The sequence below is a fragment of the Lagenorhynchus albirostris genome, chromosome 11 (genome assembly GCF_949774975.1).
Source record: "Lagenorhynchus albirostris chromosome 11, mLagAlb1.1, whole genome shotgun sequence".
Taxonomy (NCBI): Eukaryota; Metazoa; Chordata; class Mammalia; order Artiodactyla; family Delphinidae; genus Lagenorhynchus; species Lagenorhynchus albirostris.
This window is the reverse complement of record NC_083105.1, coordinates 17975742-17994763: the sequence shown is the minus strand read 5'-3', so window position 1 is coordinate 17994763 and position 19022 is coordinate 17975742. Positions and strand designations below refer to the sequence as shown.

The window sequence follows — 19022 nt, the reverse complement described above, 5'->3', positions numbered from 1 at the left end:
TGACAGTTCTGCAACTGTAATCTGCATATTCTTTAAAGCTACCCTTATTGACTAAGTATTGCTTAACTTTTACCTTGGAGTTGCACTAATCGTTTTGGTATATGAAATTCTCAGGTATTAATGATTGGTTATGCTTTAGGCATTATAGCTTAGTAAAAATAACATGGGTTTTCAACAGCCCATTTCCAGTCCATCATGTTAACCATTCCAACTCATTTTAATAATTTTATTTTCCAGGAGGCAGCCAAATATGGCAAGAAGGTGATGGTCCTGGATTTTGTCACTCCAACCCCTCTTGGAACTAGATGGGGTAGGCTTTTAAAATACCTTAGAAGTGACTTTGTAGGAGCAGGTTTTTCCCTGGCACTGGTTTAAATGGCCCCTAAAGTCCAATTTTAAAATTAAAAATTAAATAAGGAAAAAGAAAAGAACCCCAAACATGTACTTCTTTCACTTGTGCTAAGTTAAAATGGACTCCAGTTAAATGTTGAAATAGGTAAGTCTTATCAAGATGACTCAGCTGCTTCAAATTAGAAGGAGGCAAGAAGAAGCAGGAAGTCTGGATAAGACAGGGTCACAATTTCTAATTCGTTCATCAAATATTTGTGAAGGTGTCACTTCTGTGTCGGGCACTGTTCTGGTGCTGGGTGTAGTCCCTCTGGCCTGTGGAGCTCACATTCCATAATGACACTCGACTAAGCATTCTCCTGAGAGGGCTTAGATTTCCTTCACTGTGGAGTCCACTGCCATCTTGCAGTCTTACTCATGCCATTTTGGCTACCTCCCCACCTGCCTAACGGAGACAAGTTATCACCATGTTCTTTAAACTCAGGGACGCTAAATCTTTACTTTTTTTGGGTGGGGGTGGTGGTGTCATGAATCCTTTGGTGAGAATCAGCGAAGGCTATAGACCGCCTCCGTAAAGAGATGCTCGTATACACCAAACTTTCTGTGTGCTCCCAGGCCCACTGCAGTCCAGCCACGCCCAGCTCAACAACCCCTTTATCAGTTCTACTCATAGGGCTGGTGGCAAGTGTAAGGTTGTACGCAAAGTAAGGCTTCAGTTTCTGGCATTTTTATCAGCAATTAACTTTGAATCTTTGAAATATGTGGAAGTTGTGGAAATCTGCTCATTTTCATTTTAGGGTAATGTTGCTGTGTTTGGTCTATAAGGCTCTCTGAACTTAGAAATGTCACGAGACTTAGGAATAAACTCATATAAAAAGTATTGGCTACATTAAGCAAATAAATTATGATGTTTAATACAATAGCACTGGTGCTTGGGGCAGGCCACCCCAAAATACACACAGTGGCATATTGATTATTTTGAATTAAAGTTACTTAAGAAATGGCCAGTGCAAGAGGGACACTCTGGCTCTCCTTTTTGTCTCTGAAAGCAGGAAATAAGTCATGCGAAAGGTGCACTTCCTGCATCTGGAGGTAGAGAGGCAGCCTTATCACAAAAGATACGGAATTTGGGGCTGAAGAGCCTATTGTACACAAACCTGTCACCTCTTTAATTCGTCCCAAGCCTAAACTCTGTTTAGATGCTTAAATAATTGGGCACCAAAAACCTAAGTTTCTTTGTCCTGTCAATTTCTCACAAATGTATTGTTTCTTTGTCTAAAAAGTATAAAAACGGCCTGCTTTGGCTACTTCTTAGGTCCCATTTCTATGAAACCTTCATGTGCACAAATTAAAATTTCTTTCTTTTTCTCCTGGGGATCTGTTATGTCAAATTTATTATTAGTCCAACCACAAGAACTCAAGAGGGATAGAAGGGAAATCTCCTCCTCTGTGATGTTAGTAATAATCATTGCCTTTTTTCTTTGGAGGATTGTAATACGGGCTATAAACTGATTTCTCAATGTTGTTGCAGGTCTCGGAGGAACATGTGTGAATGTGGGCTGCATACCTAAAAAACTGATGCACCAAGCAGCTTTGTTAGGACAAGCCCTCCGAGACTCTCGAAACTACGGGTGGAACGTCGAGGAGATAGGTATGTGGGGGAAGCTGCTCTTCCGTTTGTGCTTCTGAGGGGTTCAAGCTGGGATCTTGCAATGCGCCATCCATCTACAAGTAACCCGGAATTCGTCTCTGTTGTTTGTTTTTTTGTTTTTGTTTTTGCGGTACACGGGCCTCTCACTGCTGCGGCCCCTCCCGTTGCGGAGCACAGGCTCCGGACGCGCAGGCTCAGCGGCCATGGCTCACAGGCTCAGCTGCTCCGCGGCATGTGGGATCTTCCCGGACCAGGGCACAAACCCGTGTCCCTTGCATCGGCCAGCGGACTCTCAACCACTGTGCCACCAGGGAAGCCCTGTTGTTTGTTTTTTTAATGGATAAAATCACGGGGGTTATCCTGTGTCGTGTTAGCTCTGTAGCTATTATTATGTATGGTAAGAACAGATATTGCACTTGGAGTACCTTTTTATAATAGAAAACCAGAATTCTTTCAAATAAATTCTCATAGTTGTATAGAGTTTCCTAAGGAAGTGCAAACTACATTTGCTTTCCTTTGAAGCTATTACATTTTTCTCTCACCAGAAAAGTCTGTTCCATGAGCTGATATTTGGGGGGATTGTTTGTTGAGAAGGGGGGGTTTTGTTGGATTAAAAATATTTAGACTACCATAGAAACCCTAGAAAGGTTGAACAGGAATCCGTTGACTTTAGAAGGTGTAGATGGCATTATCTGCAGAAGAATAAACTGAGGTCTGGCACAGCTTCCTGCCTCATTAATTACGTAGGTCACTATGTCCTTGAAGAGTGAGGCTCCAACCCTTATCTGATTTTAGTTCTGAGGGACAGTGGAGGGAAAATCTTCTAGCCAGCAGCTAGGGTAAATTGTTTTGTGGCTTTTTCTGAGTTTTAATTAAGAGTTACTAGATACCCATGTGTAAAAGGTATAAACACATGCTTTGAAAATTTTTGCTCTTCCTCTAACCTAGTCATGCTTCCTTTGTTGATGCTTTTAACTTGAAGTTTTCTTATGCTGGGGTCATATCTCTTTCCTCAGACCCTTAGAAGGCTGCTTTCTGTCAGTGACCTTTGGAGGCCTGAGACTGGTACTGAGAGTTTTGTTATTTGGTTCTAAGGTGCCATGCTCCATGTCCTTTTCCCTTGCCCAACAGAAAGGCAGTTGAGCAGACTCTTGACCTATGGAACGTGAATTTAACACTTCATCTGCTGATGGTCCACCTCTGTTTTTCACCTCTACCCTCCCTGCCACCTCCCAAGTTATTTACTCCCGTGTCTGAATGCCCAACTGAGTCTGCTGTTAATCCACTCTTTGCCTTCCTGGGAGCCTACTGTCAATGTACTACCCAGTTAACAACAGAGTCTCTCTTCAGTTAATGTATTAGACTTTTTAGTAGACTTTTTAGAAATCCTACTAGTGAAGTTATATAATATTACTATCGAGTGCTTGTTCTTTGTACTTGAGTCTCTGCTGGGGAAATACACAAATATTTATAAAGATAAATAACACAAATCTGTAGGTACACAGGTTTTGTTATCATTGATGTACCAACTAAGTACCCTGGGAGCCCAGAGGTGGGATCGGTAAATGATTTAAGAGGTGACTGGAGATGACTTTTTAGATGTTGTGTCCTTGACAGCCAGCAGAGGAGGGGAAGTTCAGTTCATTTAGACAGTGAAGGAACGAGGTACATATTTGAAGAATAGTAAATACCCTGGCATCTCTAGAGCAGGGAGCATGTGGGGAACATAAACGAGGACATTTGCTGTGGGCTGAACACCCTGGGTGGTTTGGAACAAGGGTAGGAGGAGGAATGTGGACCAGCTTTGGGAGCTGCACAGTTGTGCTGAGGGCAAGTTGGAACAGATGTTTTGTGATTGTTGGGATAGTAGCGGGAAGAAAATGGGGAGAGGAGATAAAGACCATAGCTGTAGCAGAAAGGAAGCTACCATCTTTCCCCACTACCCACCTCAGCCTCCTGCCAGCCTTATGGATTCATCGAGGTCCTGCAGGACAGGAGTCGTGATTAAAGTCAGATCATCTCATTTTCCTCTTTATTCTCCATTCCATCTTTTTTTTTTTAAGATTAAAAATATTTTATTTAAACTTTTCTTCATAAACACTTTTAACATTTTTTTTCAATTTAAAAACAGAATGGATAGCATAAACATGTTTTGAATAGATTATATTCACGGCTTGGGAAAAATTACCTGACAAAGATGTAAAGACTTCCAAAACAGGTATAAAAGGCAAACCTTAAATTATTCTAAGATTTTTAAATCGGCCCTAGGATTATTTGACTACTGGCCCAAAATGTACCTAAAGGTCAAAATATTTTTTCTATAGACAAAATGTGCCCAAGGGGTATAGGGCATATACAAGTTAGATAGAAAATAACCTCTCTGATCACCTCACTGGAACATTCCTTCAGAAAGCAAACACCTAATCCTTACTGATACACTGATTAATAAGGTTTTTAATGTAGTTGTTCCCAAAGATGTAAAAAGAAAATCTAAGAACATTAAGGAGGAACAAACAAAGCTGACAGCATTCTCTCAATGTTACTCGTGTAATATTGAAGTTATACTGGTATACTGAAAGGAAACGACTTCCATGAGTTTACCTATTCCAGTCTATGTCTATTGAATATTTGACTTTATAAACTCTTGATAAACTAGTTTTTCAGAACTTTCATTTTTAAGATAAATTTCTTTTTAGAAGATATTTATCCCCAAACCAACTCTAATCTGATAGAACGTATGATCCCTAAAAATGTTCAGAGTACAAAAAAAATTAAAAAATGTATAATAGGCAAACAGGAAAAATGGCACGAGCAGTTTTACTGCCATATAGCCCTCATTTATATCTAATTTACACTATTATCTATGTTGTTTTACTTCAGTCTAAAATTTTAAATTACGTATTCTCAAAAGAGCTAGTCTTTTCTGAGAGATAGCTTATAAACTGAAATAACAATTTATATTATAAACTGAAATGTTATGACCTACAACCACATATACATATATAAAAATAGTCCCACTGAACGTTTGACATGTTTAGATAATGCAGCTCAAATAATTTGTTATAAAATATTTTAAAGCTTAGTTTCATGTAATTAAGACAAAACCATTTTTACCACTTCTCCCCACACAAATGTGTGTCCTTTAACTATGACTCGAGCAGGCTTCCCAGAATGAGGTGTCCAAAGGTGCTGCTTTAGAAAAGATAAGTGAAGGGCTCAGTCAATATTTCACAAATTATAGTAACACTCACACAGAGTGATGAGGACACAGAGAAAGCTGTCTCAAGAAAAGCTAATAATTCTATTAATTAAGCTTTACTTTTTAAAAACCAGTAGTATTTCTTCCAATACAAAACCTTCAACGTGAGAATCTTGAATTTTATGAAAAGGTTGTAGTGTAAGGATTTTCTTTAAGCAGATTAAAATAAAAACTTAGAAGGTCAAAGACATGGAAGAGAACAAACGTTTCTAATTAAGATGCAATTAACAAAAATCAGCTATTTTTGTAAAGTCTGGCATTTAAAATGTAAAGTGAAAATTAACACACAAAGATCACAGCAATTACACTGTATAGTTTTAAATCTTACTGAATTAAAAAAAAACTATTTTGAGCACATATAATGTATATAAACAAAAATGGTTCCAAATGAAGCACACAAAAAATAAACTTGAAAAAAATTCTATGAAAAAATTTTCCATAGTTTAGTATAACAAAAATAAATCTCTTTCAGCAATTAAACCATAATTTAAAAAGGGAATGTAAGTTAATCATGGATTTAAAATAAGCTAAATTAGCACTACATATAAACAGAAGAGTTTTCTCATACATTCAGAACCCAAGCAATAACAACTATTCTTAAAGCTCAAAACTGATTACAGCTGACATCAGGTCAGACATGACTTACGTGTGAAGCTAAACCCAGAGTTAGTTCAAGTTAAAAGATTTCACAAATTTTCCAAAACATGAACTTTGATCTTGGCCTTGTGTTTTTACAATGAAGACCAAGAATATTCAATTGTTTGCCCAGATCTTTCTTTAACTAGGACTACGAAGTCATATCTAAGCAATTAAAGAGAACCACCACTGGAGTGTAAAAGCCTGATGGGGTTCCCTGTCTCTGTCTTTTCCAGCAAAAGACAACAATGAGGAAAATAATGAAGACGTTACTGTTATTTTCTTTAAAGCAAGATGGCACACATATAAAACACTAAGCCAACTAATATATTAGAAAAAGAATTAAACGACTAATCTAACTCCTAGTTTTCAAAAGTAAAATGACTAAAAATGATTTTTAAGATGTAGAAAAAGACTTTTACCCATATTACCATGGGAAACAGGATACTGAATTTCGTTTTTAGAAACTGAAAGTAAATGATAGGACCACTTAATAAAAATTTAAGTCTCATATACAAAAGAATATTAAGTTGATTTCTAAAGCCAATCCCAATGTTTCACTTTTTAAAAAACTACTTACGTACCTGACTGTTTCTAGCCTCCAGTTGTAGAGTTTTAAAATCAGGTTTTTTTCATAGTTGTCTATTTTAATTGCAAAAATGAAACAAGTCTTCACATTTCCATGATTTCACTCTTCCATTTTATATTCAGTGGCGGCAGCAGCAAAAAAAAAAAAAAGTAAAACTAGAAAATTTACACAACAGCCATATAGAAGGCATTGCAATATTGCACCAATATCCTAAGATCTGGCAAGTTCTGCCAGTGTAGATCTAGTCTGTATCATATATAGAGTCTACTCAGAAGAAAATGGCATCAGTTTGGATGATCCACTCCCTGGTTATTCTTGCTTAATTTTGACAACTATATGCTTTTTCTTCGAGTTTAAAGAGTTGAAAGGTGCGGCTAATCCTAAAACACTTATTATAAATGCTTTTAAACAGTTATTCTTGATCCATTCTGAACTTTGAGGTTACTATCTTTCATGCTAGTAGCTTTCAGTAAATAAAACAAAAGCTGAGGGCTTTCATCCCCAGTGCCACTAAATATTTTGTACTAAATAAACAAGTAGATATGACCAGTTAAGATTATAATTCTATTCCTTACCTCTAAGTCAAAACTGAGCTCAAATTTTCCACAAGTTGCTACTTTCCATTCAATAACAGATGCAGCAGCCTTATTGAATGTAAAGAATGGGAGTTGCACTTACTTTTAAGGGGCCTTTATTTAGGACTCTGGTATTACCTAAATTCTCTTTAAAAGTGCTTGCACGCTGCAGGGCCAGGGCTTGCCATATACCACTCCGATGCTCACTAAAAACAGGGTAACATTAAACAGACTGCAAAGAAAAACATTTTCAAAAAGAAGACATACATTGATAAGCAACACTAACGTTTACTTTTGAAAATAAAACATAAAATGTTAGTTTTCATAAAACCATACATGTTTCAGGAATATAAGGAGTTTGAGTATTACTGAATCAGTATGGACTGAAGATAGGCTACTCTGATACCAAACGAGGACTCCAGTTATTTTAACTTTCTAAAAATGTTAATACATGAAAAGACGTTACATCTAGAATACAACAAGTATGGCAAACCGTGTGTGCAAGTGCACTAGCTTAAAAATATAGAATCCTAACCACGCATAAAAGGGGATGTGCCTTATATATTCATAAGATGTAAGCAAGTGTGGCTATGCTTTCACTAACACAATGCAGATAAGAGAAGGCAGCTTAGAAATAGTGTTCTGAATATAAAAAAGTTAAATTTGTAGAAAATTTATATTTTTGCATTTTCAGCAAAAAGCCATGCAAAAAGGTCAAGAGTTTTAAACTTAAAAAATAAAATCAAAAAGTCTAACAGACTGCAATACACCGAAATAAATGTTCAAAAAGATTTCAGATAGAGATAGGAACTGAAATTACATCCAGTGACACTTATCAGGTCTTCTCTTAGAAGACGCCTGACTCCTACACTGACATTTGAAAGAAATGTTTAAAGCATAACATCAACTTCCCAGATAAGTGAATCGTTCTATTAAACTGCTTCTGGAAGTAGTTTCAAGAGCTAGTGCTTAGAATTGACTTATTGCATGAATTTGAGACCACTAAAAAGAATAAAAAGGATGCGAGAACAGAATGAAAACATTTTCATGTATTAGACCAATGGCTTTGATAGTAAAACTAGTGGGGTTCTTCTTTATGTTTTTTAATTAACTACTTTGTCGCAAACAAATTTTTTGTTTGGCTTTATTGAAGGGAGAAAGATGCCATTAGTTGCAACGTCTGACCTCGTCCAGTATATATTCTGGAAAATGTAGGTTGCATACTTGTAAACCATCCAGCTTGCAGGGCATCCGCGGGTACTCATCTTCCTTCCATTTGTTTTCATCCGGATCAAAAGTGAGAATAGAATCGCTGTAATGACCATTGTAGCAAAGGCCTCCAAGAACCATTATCTGTTTGTCCAGCACAGTCACACCATGGCCACTTCTACCAATTGGCATGGACGCCAAGATGGTCCACTGATCAGTCTCTGGGTTGTACACTTCTGTGGAAGGGCATCCCTGAGACTCAAAAGAGGCCCTCAAGATCACACAGACACCACCGAAGACATAAAGCTTGCCGTTGTAAGAAATCATCTTGTGAAAACATCTTAGCGTAATTCATTTTGCTCTTATTCTCCCAACAGTTGGTAACTACTTGAGTTCTCCTGGTCCGCTGTTCTATGGTCCCTTCTTTACTGGGGTCAAACACGCACACTTGTTTGGAGGTGGAAGATGAGGTGATTCCACCAGTGATAAACAACTTGTTATTGAGCACTGTCCCCTCATGTCCATACTTGTTAACTGGATAAGGATCCACAAATTCCCATTTATCATTGGTGATATCATATCTCTCTGTTGAATAGAAAGTCTCATCTCTGGTTCTGCCTGCTACAGCATAAATAAACTTTCCAGTAACACCAACTGCAAATTCTGAACGTGGTACAGACATGTCTGCCATCCGGAGCCAAGAGTTTTGTCTCGGGTCATACCCTGAACACTTTGGAAGAAGCATGGAATTTGCCGTCTGGGCCCAGTTCTTCCCCACCCAACAAGAACACGAAGTTATTCACGATAGCAAGGCAGTCCGGACGCAGAGGTACTTGTGGGCCCTCCAGTTCCCACCAGACTCTTGGTTTCTTTAAGAGAAGTATTTTACTGTTAACCATGCTATGTCCAGTCATGCCTCGGAATACTGTAGTTTGGGGTTTGGCAGAGCGGATGCGGCTTGATTTCATGTCCAACAGAGGCTGCTGGTGAACGTTCTGAAAGTAATTCAAGGCTTGGTCAACTTCATAGCGCAGCTGTCGGGAGTATCTATAAAATTCTGATGTCTTAACCTGATGTTTTGAATGATGGTATCGGTATGTCTCCAGCGTCTTCTATCATGCCACAGCCAAGACTGCACAGCCTCGTACAGCTCTGTCTCTGGGAACCTGCTCAGATGATCATTATCCAAGTAAGGCATGAGCTTCTCAAAGCTCAGATAAGACAGGAAGTCAGGCCTGGACATGAGTGGTACGAAGTTGTCTAGCAGAAAGGCGTCCAACTTCTCCCTGACTCCCTCGATGTTTACACCGAAATCATCTAAGAGTCTCATAATTTCTGCACAGTTTTCTAAGCAGATTTTTGCTAAAAGAGCAGCAGAACTTCACCACTTCTCTAAGTTGAACATACATGGCAGCCTGAAGAATATCATGAACAGTACTCATACTCAGTTCTATAGTTCCATAATACATAAACTGAAGGACGTGGCTGAAACCGGTAGCAGTTAGACCTTTTAAATGAATTTTGTCCTGATCTCGCTCCCTCATATCTGCGGTAAACATAATTCTGAAGTAATCACTCTGGGTGGCCAAGAGTGCTTTATGGGCCTGGAACTGATGATCTTCAATAAGCAGAGTGACATCAAGAAGCAATCCCTCCTCATACAGTGCTCTGAACCCAGCAGAGACCCTGGTGTCATGGATGGAGAAACAGAATCCTTCCACGTCCCCTGCCATGAATCACCTAACACAGCAAAGTATGCACAAGATGAAATTAATATCATAATTTTTATCAGCACTCCATTAATCCAAAAGCTATATACTTTCATTTTGGAAAGGTAGAACACAAAAACGCTGTAAATGAACATGTGAAACAAAACCAACTTGTTCACAATCCATACCCTGGAAGCTCGGGGGTCCGTCCAGCCTCTAGTGGACGGCAGTCTGCATCAGGAAGAAGCGGGCCGGACGGTGGGCGGTCGGGCGCCGGGACGGCACTCAGCTGGCTCCTCGAACGTCTATAAGGGGCCGCTCCAGCGGGGGGCGAGTCTGCGCGCCTGCGGCCCCCACGAAACCAGTCCTGGGAAAGAAGACAGCGCTGAGACGCGATTCGAGAAAGTCGGGATCTGCGCGAGGCGGAGCGGCGTCGGGGCCGGGCCCGGCCTTGCCAACACCAGGGGCCTCGCAGCACCCGGCGGGGGTCGGCGGTAGGGCTGACTCGGGACCTTGGGCAGAGAAGAGGGGCTGGGGGGTCGCGGGCAGCAGCAGAGGTGCAGGCACTGGCGACGTCGACGACGGCGTCTCTGGGCTTCTCTCTCCATTCCATCTTATTCCAGTACATATGTAAACCTGCTGTCCCTGGAGGGAGATCCCGTTGTTCCATTTGGCAGACGAGGAGACTGAAGCTCTAGGGGGTGGGTTAGTGCGCCCGTGTCATAGCTGAGAAATTGGCAGCACTAAGGTTTAGACTGAAGCCTTACTGACTTCACAGCAGATGGAGTGTACACAAGTGGTGTTCTTTAAGCCCTCGTGGCTTCAGTGGCAATTCCTTTGTAGGACCAGAGTTTTAGGAGCTGTTGTAGTGGCAGGTACTTTCAGAGCTTTTGACATGGCTCTGTGTTTACCTCTCCTCACCATGGTCCCCCCAAAAGGGGCAAGTTCTATATGTGGTCTGTAGGCCATACTCCTCTGGGTCTTCGGGAGGAAAACCTAAGAACCACTCATTTTATTTTCTAACCACTCTCATAAGACCTGTGATCCGTCTCAGCCCCATCATTCCACACATACTCTTTTTACCAGTATTCTCAGTGAGACTTCTTTCCCCAGAGCACCTAGGGTTAAGATCCTTCCTTTGCCCCATTAAAGTGTAGGTTGTTAGCGTAGACAGACTTGGGCACTAGTGCTGACTCTGCTATGTACTACCTGTGTGGTGAGGATTAAATTCAACAGTGTGATTAAAATACTTGCCACTCAGTGAATGTTAGTTTCTGTCCCTTCCTCCTGGACTTGCTTCTTGTAACTCTTCCCTGTTCAGAGCGTCAGTAGATTGGAGCAGACTCCGCCAAGCACTTTTCTTGGCTCTTTGTTTAATGGGTTGTAGGAAACATTTGTGGATCTTACAGGAAGTTGTATATTTGAACAGTTTATTTCCCGCTTAAAGAGAAGGACATGTAACAAGAATACTAATCTGAAAAAGTCTAGTATTTATTGGGAAAAATAAGGTTGTTCCAAGCAAATTTTGATTTGTGCTGTAATAATTTCCATATAGTGTCTTCTTCATAGTGAATGCCACTGGCCCTTAAATCTCAATCAGTAACAGTTCTGGAGAGCTATAACTCAGAGTCATGAAAATGTTATTCATTCATATAAGGTCTAGTACTCAAATTGGTATGTAGAAGTAGTGGATGTTAGCTTCAAAACTGTCAACTCTTATGAAAAATGAAGTAGGTGGAACAGAATACTTAGTGTGGTTAGAAATGTAGGAAAGTACATATAATGGGTCTTTAGAATCTTTAAGAGATAAGTATAGGCGTGTGCCAAATGAATTTTATTAACAGGGTCAACAAAGTATAATTCTAATAAATTCAGTAATCAGGTGGGTGGTAAAATATAACTTGAGGAATTGACGAACCTTCTTTCCAGCAACAGAATATATAGGTAGCTGTCACGTAACAATAGTAACTCCTTTACTTATTTATGTTGAACTTATTTCTAAATTATATGATGAGGAACTAATAAGTGTACAAAGACGAGGCAATAAAGAAGCCACTACCAGCACAGTCCAGATCTGCGCATTAAAGCCAGCAGAAGCTCCTGAATTCCGTGGGGTTTTAAAACTTGAACCAAATCAAAGTTACGTTATTTTTCTATCCCTACAGAAATTATTTATTCCACTAATTTAACAGTTTTAGTTAGCTCTTTGGTGTTTCTTCCCCTTTTCCAGATTTTAAGGTAGAAGCATATAACTTTGTATACCTCCCACCCTTGTACGCCTTTGTCAGCAGCAGCAATCCCAGAGTCTTTGACGCGAGCTGTTTGAAGAGCTGTGCCTACTGTTTAAATCCCCTCACTCTTCCTAAATGGAAGCCTGGTGGTTCACTTACTGTCATCTTCAGCTTTTCTCATTAAGCCTCAGGAGCAGGCTGTGGCCTGGCTGTGGGAACCAGAGCTGGGCGTCACGGGAGTGGCCTGCTGTGCCTGCCGGGGCCAACACCAAGGGAGAGGGAGCCCACCAACTGGGGGAGCAGTTGTTGCCTCCCTCCTTTTGTGCTAAAACGCTTGTGGTGAAGAATACAGTGGATTTAGACAAACATCACTTCGTCATTAGATCTTCGAGGAAGAAGGAAACTTGGAGGTGTATTTTTCAAATGAGAAACCCCTAGAGGCTGCTGGTCCGTGTTCCCAAGAGATGAAGCATGAAGGCTTATTTTGCATTTTTCAGAAAGAAACACATCTAATCTCATGTCCTGGACCAAAGAACAGCACTCGCGTTTTCTTGGAAGACTGCCCTCTCTGACACTGCAAATAGTTCTGAGCGTGGTGAAGGAGGAAGGGCCCTTTGGACCTGGACCAGGCAGCACAGCTGAATCTGCCTGGTGATGGGGTTGGGGCGGGGGGGTGACATATCCAGGACTCAGCCTGTGATCTGCTCTTTTCCTAAAAGCTCCAAGCTGAGACTGTGCCGAGAAAAGAATTATGTGAGCTCAGTCATGTAAACTGGATGAATCGGAAGTTTCTGAAAGATTTATTGGCTTCATATTTTTTCAGGTTTATCTGTTTGAGTTCTCTTGTGCTCAGGAATTAAGTGTGCCTTTAAAAAATTAAGCGTTTGTGAAGTTTTAGGATCCCAGAGAAAGCAAGGTCATTGGTTTGCAGTTGGGGGCTTGCAGAATTTCTGGATATACGTATTCTCCTACCACACACCTGAGGGTTCACATACATGTCTGTGCTGCCATGAGTTTATGTGTGGCCCTGGGCAGGTCACCCATCCTTCATTTCCTTGTGTATATAGTGGAAGGAATTTGTGCCCCTTCAGGGACTTTGAGGTGCAAGTGAGCAGGTGAGGCGAAGATGTAAGGATGCTAGTAGTTTGATTAGTATTGTCGAACCCAGGGGTGTACAGTAGGAGGGGGGCGGATCCGGGGCATCCGAGAGTTGGCTTTAAGACCCAGTTGCTGAGGTGGGCGTAAGGGCACACCCAGGTGAAATACAGGTCCTGCCTCGCCAGCTAGAATCCGCATCGCAGAGGCTCAGCGTTGGATTACAGCTGGTAGACCAAGCAGCAGAGTCAGGAGGCCTAGGGGGAATGCTGGGCCATGCCAGCGGATGGGCTGAGTGCGGTTGGGGAGCATCCAGGTGGTATTTGGGAATGCAGGAAGGCAGTGGACTTGGGGCATTACTGGAAGGCAGGGCAGCCCTAGAGAACTGGGGTTCTGGGCATGTAATCAGTCCAACAAGGATCCATTTACTACCAGCAGGATGTAAAGTAGGAATTTGGATTTTATAAGACAGAAACTCAGTTATCAGAATGGAATGCAAGACCCAGGACCATAGGAGCAGGTGGAGGACCTTGGTGCTGAATCCTAAACTGGTGGGCTGCAGCTTTTATTTTTTTAAATTAATTAATTAATTTGTTTATTTTTGGCCACGTTGGGTCTTTGTTGCTGCTTGCGGGCTTTCTCTAGTTGCGGTGAGCGGGGGCTGCACTCCGTTGTGGTGTGCAGGCTTCTCATTGCAGTGGCTTCTCTTTCTTGCGGAGCACGGGCTCTAGGTGCACGGGCTTCAGTAGCTGTGGCTCCAGGCTCAGTAGTTGGGGCGCACAGGCTTTGTTTCTCCGTGGCATGTGAGATCTTCCTGGACCAGGGCTTGAACCAGTGTCCCCTGCACGGGCAGGCAGACTCCCAACCACTGTGCCACCAGGGAAGTCCCTGGCAGGCGGATTCTTAACCACTGGTAGGCTGCAGTTTTTAAATTTCTTCTGCCTGAGCATAACCACACTAGAGATTGGTGCCTGCCTACTGTACCAGAGGATGAAGGAACTTTGGTAGAGAAAGGGGGTTTAAGGAGTTTGGAAATCAGGTGGGGCCTGACAGTTACAAAGGAAGGCTTTAACAACAGAATTAAGGTTGAATTAGGTCTGATCATTGAATCTGAATTTCTGTCATTGAAATAATTTATTGGTACTATTATTTAGTCCCAGCTATGTCTTCTTTTAGAATATGGTATCTCCTGTAGGATTAGCAGAGTAGAATCCACTTAGTGTTTCTGCCACTGTAAAGTTTCAGAAATTAATCTGGCCTTTGATCTGTTGTTTCTCCCTGGGGCTTTATTGGCACATTGCACTGGACAGTTCCTAATTGTAAGGAACTGTAGCGGAGGGATAGCATCACTGGCCCTTGGGCATCCCTAATTCACAGTGATAGCCAAAGCCACCACCAAAAATGATGTCTGGGATTTGCTTAAAATATTTTAGTAAAAAGGCGTATATGTAATGAGATTGGTAAAATGTTGGTAATTGTTGCAGCTAGTTGATTGGCAAGTGGGAGCGAGTTACACTATTCTGTTCCATTCCTGGTGGGGAAACAGTGAGTCCTGCCTCCTCTTTTTTTTTTTTTTTTTTTCCGGTATGTGGGCCTCTCACTGTTGTGGCCTCTCCCGTTGCGGAGCACAGACTCCGGACACACAGGCCCAGCGGCCATGGCTCACGGGCCTCGCCGCTCCGCGGCATGTGGGATCCTCTCGGACCGGGGCACGAACCCGTGTCCCCTGCATCGGCAGGCGGACCCTCAACCACTGCGCCACCAGGGAAGCCTCTGCCTCCGCTTTTTGTAGTGGTGGTGGACGGACACCGGATGGACAGGCTGGTTGAGGCTCCCTGCAGAATCCCTCACACCCCAGCACGTAATCCTCCTGGCCTCATGACCACATGGCCTCCAAGGTCCCTTTTTATTCTCCCCAGCTGAACTGATCTCTGTAGGTTTGCTCCAGTTCTGACATTTTATGGTTCTATTAATTGAATCTTTATAATCTGTGCTCTGGGAGGCCACAAGCCAATTTTTGTGCTGCCATTCCTACTTCCAGCGGCTGGCCACTGGTACTCATAGAATTGATTGCATCACTTCCTGCCTGACCAAGCTACTTAGCCCTGACCCTAAGACTCAGACGCTCATTTCTGTGACAGAGGCTTTCAATGCACGTTGATTCTCTTCTCCTTCCTTCCAAACCACAGCTTCCCCAGAACCTGCCTTCTTCTACCACCAGAGTATATTTTACCCGTATCTTTTTTTTTTTATCATCATTGTTGAAGTTAGTAATGAATGAATGACAGGATTGATTTTTATCCATTGAAATTCAATATTATATTAGTGCCTTGGCTCAAAGGATTCATTTTATGGTAGAATTTTAAGACTCTTCCTTTCTTTGGTGAGATGGGAAGTTTGGGAGGCAATGAGGCAGGCTCTTAAACTTCTCTGTCTAGACTAGGGATCAGCAAACTTTTTCTGTAAAGGGCCAGATAGTAAATATTTTAGGCTTTGTGGGCCATCTGGCTTATGTCACAGCTGCTCACCTCTGCAGTTGTTGCATGAAGGCAGCCCTGGACAATACGGAAATAAATGATCGTGGCTGGATTTCAGTAAAGCTTTATTTACAGAAAAGGTGATTGGCTGAATTTGACTGGTGGGGCCTTAATTTGCCAGCCCCCTGGTCTAGACACTGTTAACCAGTTTGGTAACTCCAAATCTGGCTACACCAGAATCTCTTAGAGATTGTTACACATTCAGAATCTTAGGAATCTTAGGTTCTCGAGAACCTAAGTACCTTGTTACCCCAGCAGTCAGTGTTCACAATCCAAGGTACAATTCCCATTCGTTTCTAGATAAAGAAGAAAAAGCTTTGGGTATGGTTATTTTAGTCTTAAGAACTGCCAGAGATTCTGCGCTATTTAATTGTCTGGTAGTTTTCTAAAAGGGAAAAATAGTTGAAAAGATTGTTTATGTGCTTGAAATGAAGGACCTGCCCTTTTAGACTAAATAGTTACGGGGAAATGATATTTACCAGGTGGCAGCAGAAAAGCTAAACATTTTGTCTTACTCTCTCGTGCAGTGAAACATGACTGGGAGAGAATGACAGAAGCTGTCCAGAATCACATTGGCTCTCTGAACTGGGGCTACCGTGTGGCTCTGCGGGAGAAAAAGGTCACCTATGAGAACGCATACGGGCAGTTTGTTGGGCCTCATAGGATTAAGGTAACCATGTGACAGTGTACGTAGCTGTTTTTGGTGTGTTTTCAAGTTTTTGTTGGGGGAGGAAAAGAGAAGGTGATTATCCTAATAAAGATGATGGCCACTGTGACCCAGACCGTCCAGTTTGCTGATTTTGCAATTACTTCTTAGGGACTTTCTCTTGTGGTGTAGTAAAGGGTAATCTGGATTTGGGGCCACATTAGCTGGATTTGAGTCTTGGCTCTGTCGCTTCCTAGCATTGGGACTTTGAGCGATCCCTTAACTACTCAGAGTCTTAGTATCTCTTTCTTACTGCATTAGCAAATTTTTATGAGGATCAAATTGGGCAATGTGGTAAAACAGCCTTTTTAATTATAACGTTTACAATTCTAAAGGATAATAATTTATTAAGAATTGATATATTGGTTCCTTCGTAGGCAACAAACAACAAAGGCAAAGAGAAGATTTATTCTGCAGAGAGATTTCTCATTGCCACTGGTGAAAGGCCACGTTATTTGGGTGTCCCTGGTGACAAAGAATACTGCATCAGCAGGTAAGGACAAATTGCAGGGAGAAAAGGGGATTTTTGCTTTTTCTTTTTTCTTCAAACCCATTTAATCCTTTTCCTGAAACTTAGTTTTTCCACCACATTTTTGTCCAGAGGGACAGGGAATTAGGAAAAAGAGAAAGGAAAAACTATTTTAAACCAGAGAACATTAAAATTCAGAACTATAAACATTGGTCATCTTATCACCAAGAGTTAATATCGCTGCTAACATATAGATACATGCTTACAATATTTATATTTGAAATTTATATTTGTGTGAGTATATGTTATACGTGTATACTATATAAAACCAGATGGATATTCACATTTTATAAAATAATTGATAAACACGTTTTTGTTTTTCCAAAACTAGAATCACATATTACCTTTATGTAGATGCTAAAAAAATTAGAGGATAGCAGGCCATTTAGTTTTCTCAGATCCTAGTTTTTCCTTACTCCTTTGCCATTTGTATGGTTGCATTGTCAGTGTAGAGGGACCTTCTGAAATCAGTGAGTCAAGCAGGAAGGTTTTGCTGTGTGGTTTATTTTTGTCCATCAAGTGATAATAATGGTGACATTATTGTTCAGGAGTTTTGAATTATGAAGTCATTAAGACATTGTTGATAAGTATGTCTTCTTGGTTGCTTTTTGCCCAGGACTTTCTGGTTTTCTGATGGTGTTATAAATTACTTGTTTTCAGGCTTTTTTTTTTTCTTTTTTTTTTTTTTGTAATAGGAGTTTATCCTTTGAGACTCATCGGGGGCAGCTCAGATGACAACTCTTGTCATTGCTGTCTTGGATGGGCTCCCTTCTCATATTTTAAAAAACTCATCTCCCAACAATACTTTTATGATCTCTTATGTCTTGTATCTTCCTCATTCTGCTAGAAGATTCTGTCAGGTTTTACTTTTTTTTTTTTTTTTAACATCTTTATTGGGGTATAATTGCTTTACAATGGTGTGTTAGTTTCTGCTTTATAACAAAGTGAATCAGTTATACATATACATATGTTCCCATATGTCTTCCCTCTTGCGTCTCCCTCCCTCCCACCCTCCCTATCCCACCCCTCCAGGCTGTCACAAAGCACCGAGCCAATATCCCTGTGCCATGCGGCTGCTTCCCACTAGCTATCTACCTTACTACGTTTGTTAGTGTGTATATGTCCATGACTCTCTCTCGCCCTGTCACAGCTCACCCTTCCCCCTCCCCATAACCTCAAGTCCTTTCTCTAGTAGGTCTGCGTCTTTATTCCTGCCTTACCCCTAGGTTCTTCATGACATTTTTTTTTCCTTAAATTCCATACATATGTGTTAGCATACGGTATTTGTCTTTCTCTTTCTGACTTACTTCACTCTGTATGACAGACTCTAGGTCTATCCACCTCATTACAAATAGCTCAATTTCGTTTCTTTTTATGGCTGAGTAATATTCCATTGTATATATGTGCCACATCTTCTTTATCCATTCATCCGATGATGGGCACTTAGGTTGTTTCCATCTCCGGGCTATTGTAAATAGAGCTGCAATGAACATTTTGGTACATGACTCTTTTTGAATTATGGTTTTCTCAGGGTATATGCCCAGTAGTGGGATGGCTGGGTCATATGGTAGTGCTATTTGTAGTTTTTTAAGGAACCTCCATACTGTTCTCCATAGTGGCTGAACCAATTCACATTCCCACCAGCAGTGCAAGAGTGTTCCCTTTTCTCCACACCCTCTCCAGCATTTATTGTTTCTAGATTTCTTGATGATGGCCATTCTGACTGGTATGAGATGATATCTCATTGTAGTTTTGATTTGCATTTCTCTAATGATTAGTGATGTTGAGCATTCTTTCATGTGTTTGTTGGCAGTCTGTATATCTTCTTTGGAGAAATGTCTATTTAGGTCTTCTGCCCATTTTTGGATTGGGTTGTTTGTTTTTTTGTTATTGAGCTGCATGAGCTGCTTGTAAATTTTGGAGATTAATCCTTTGTCGGTTGCTTCAT

General features: G+C 41.1%; 2 protein-coding genes across 5 annotated transcripts in view; one reads left to right on the top strand and one right to left on the bottom strand.

Moving 5' to 3' along the window:
• LOC132529778 (thioredoxin reductase 1, cytoplasmic) overlaps positions 1-19022 on the top strand; it is a 90514-nt gene that overhangs the window by 40469 nt on the left and 31023 nt on the right. For all 4 annotated transcript variants that reach the window (XM_060166740.1, XM_060166737.1, XM_060166738.1 and 1 more), the window contains exons 3-6: positions 238-310; positions 1880-1999; positions 16367-16509; positions 16923-17038. In XM_060166740.1, coding sequence (XP_060022723.1) covers positions 238-310; positions 1880-1999; positions 16367-16509; positions 16923-17038 — 452 coding nt within the window. The remainder of the gene's footprint in view (positions 1-237; positions 311-1879; positions 2000-16366; positions 16510-16922; positions 17039-19022) is intronic.
• LOC132528757 (kelch-like protein 15) lies at positions 8226-10302 on the bottom strand. The gene is given in 5 exon segments (XM_060164806.1): positions 8226-8609; positions 8611-8988; positions 8990-9336; positions 9339-9631; positions 9633-10302. Coding segments are annotated over 5 exon segments (1770 nt in total). The 5' UTR covers positions 10001-10302.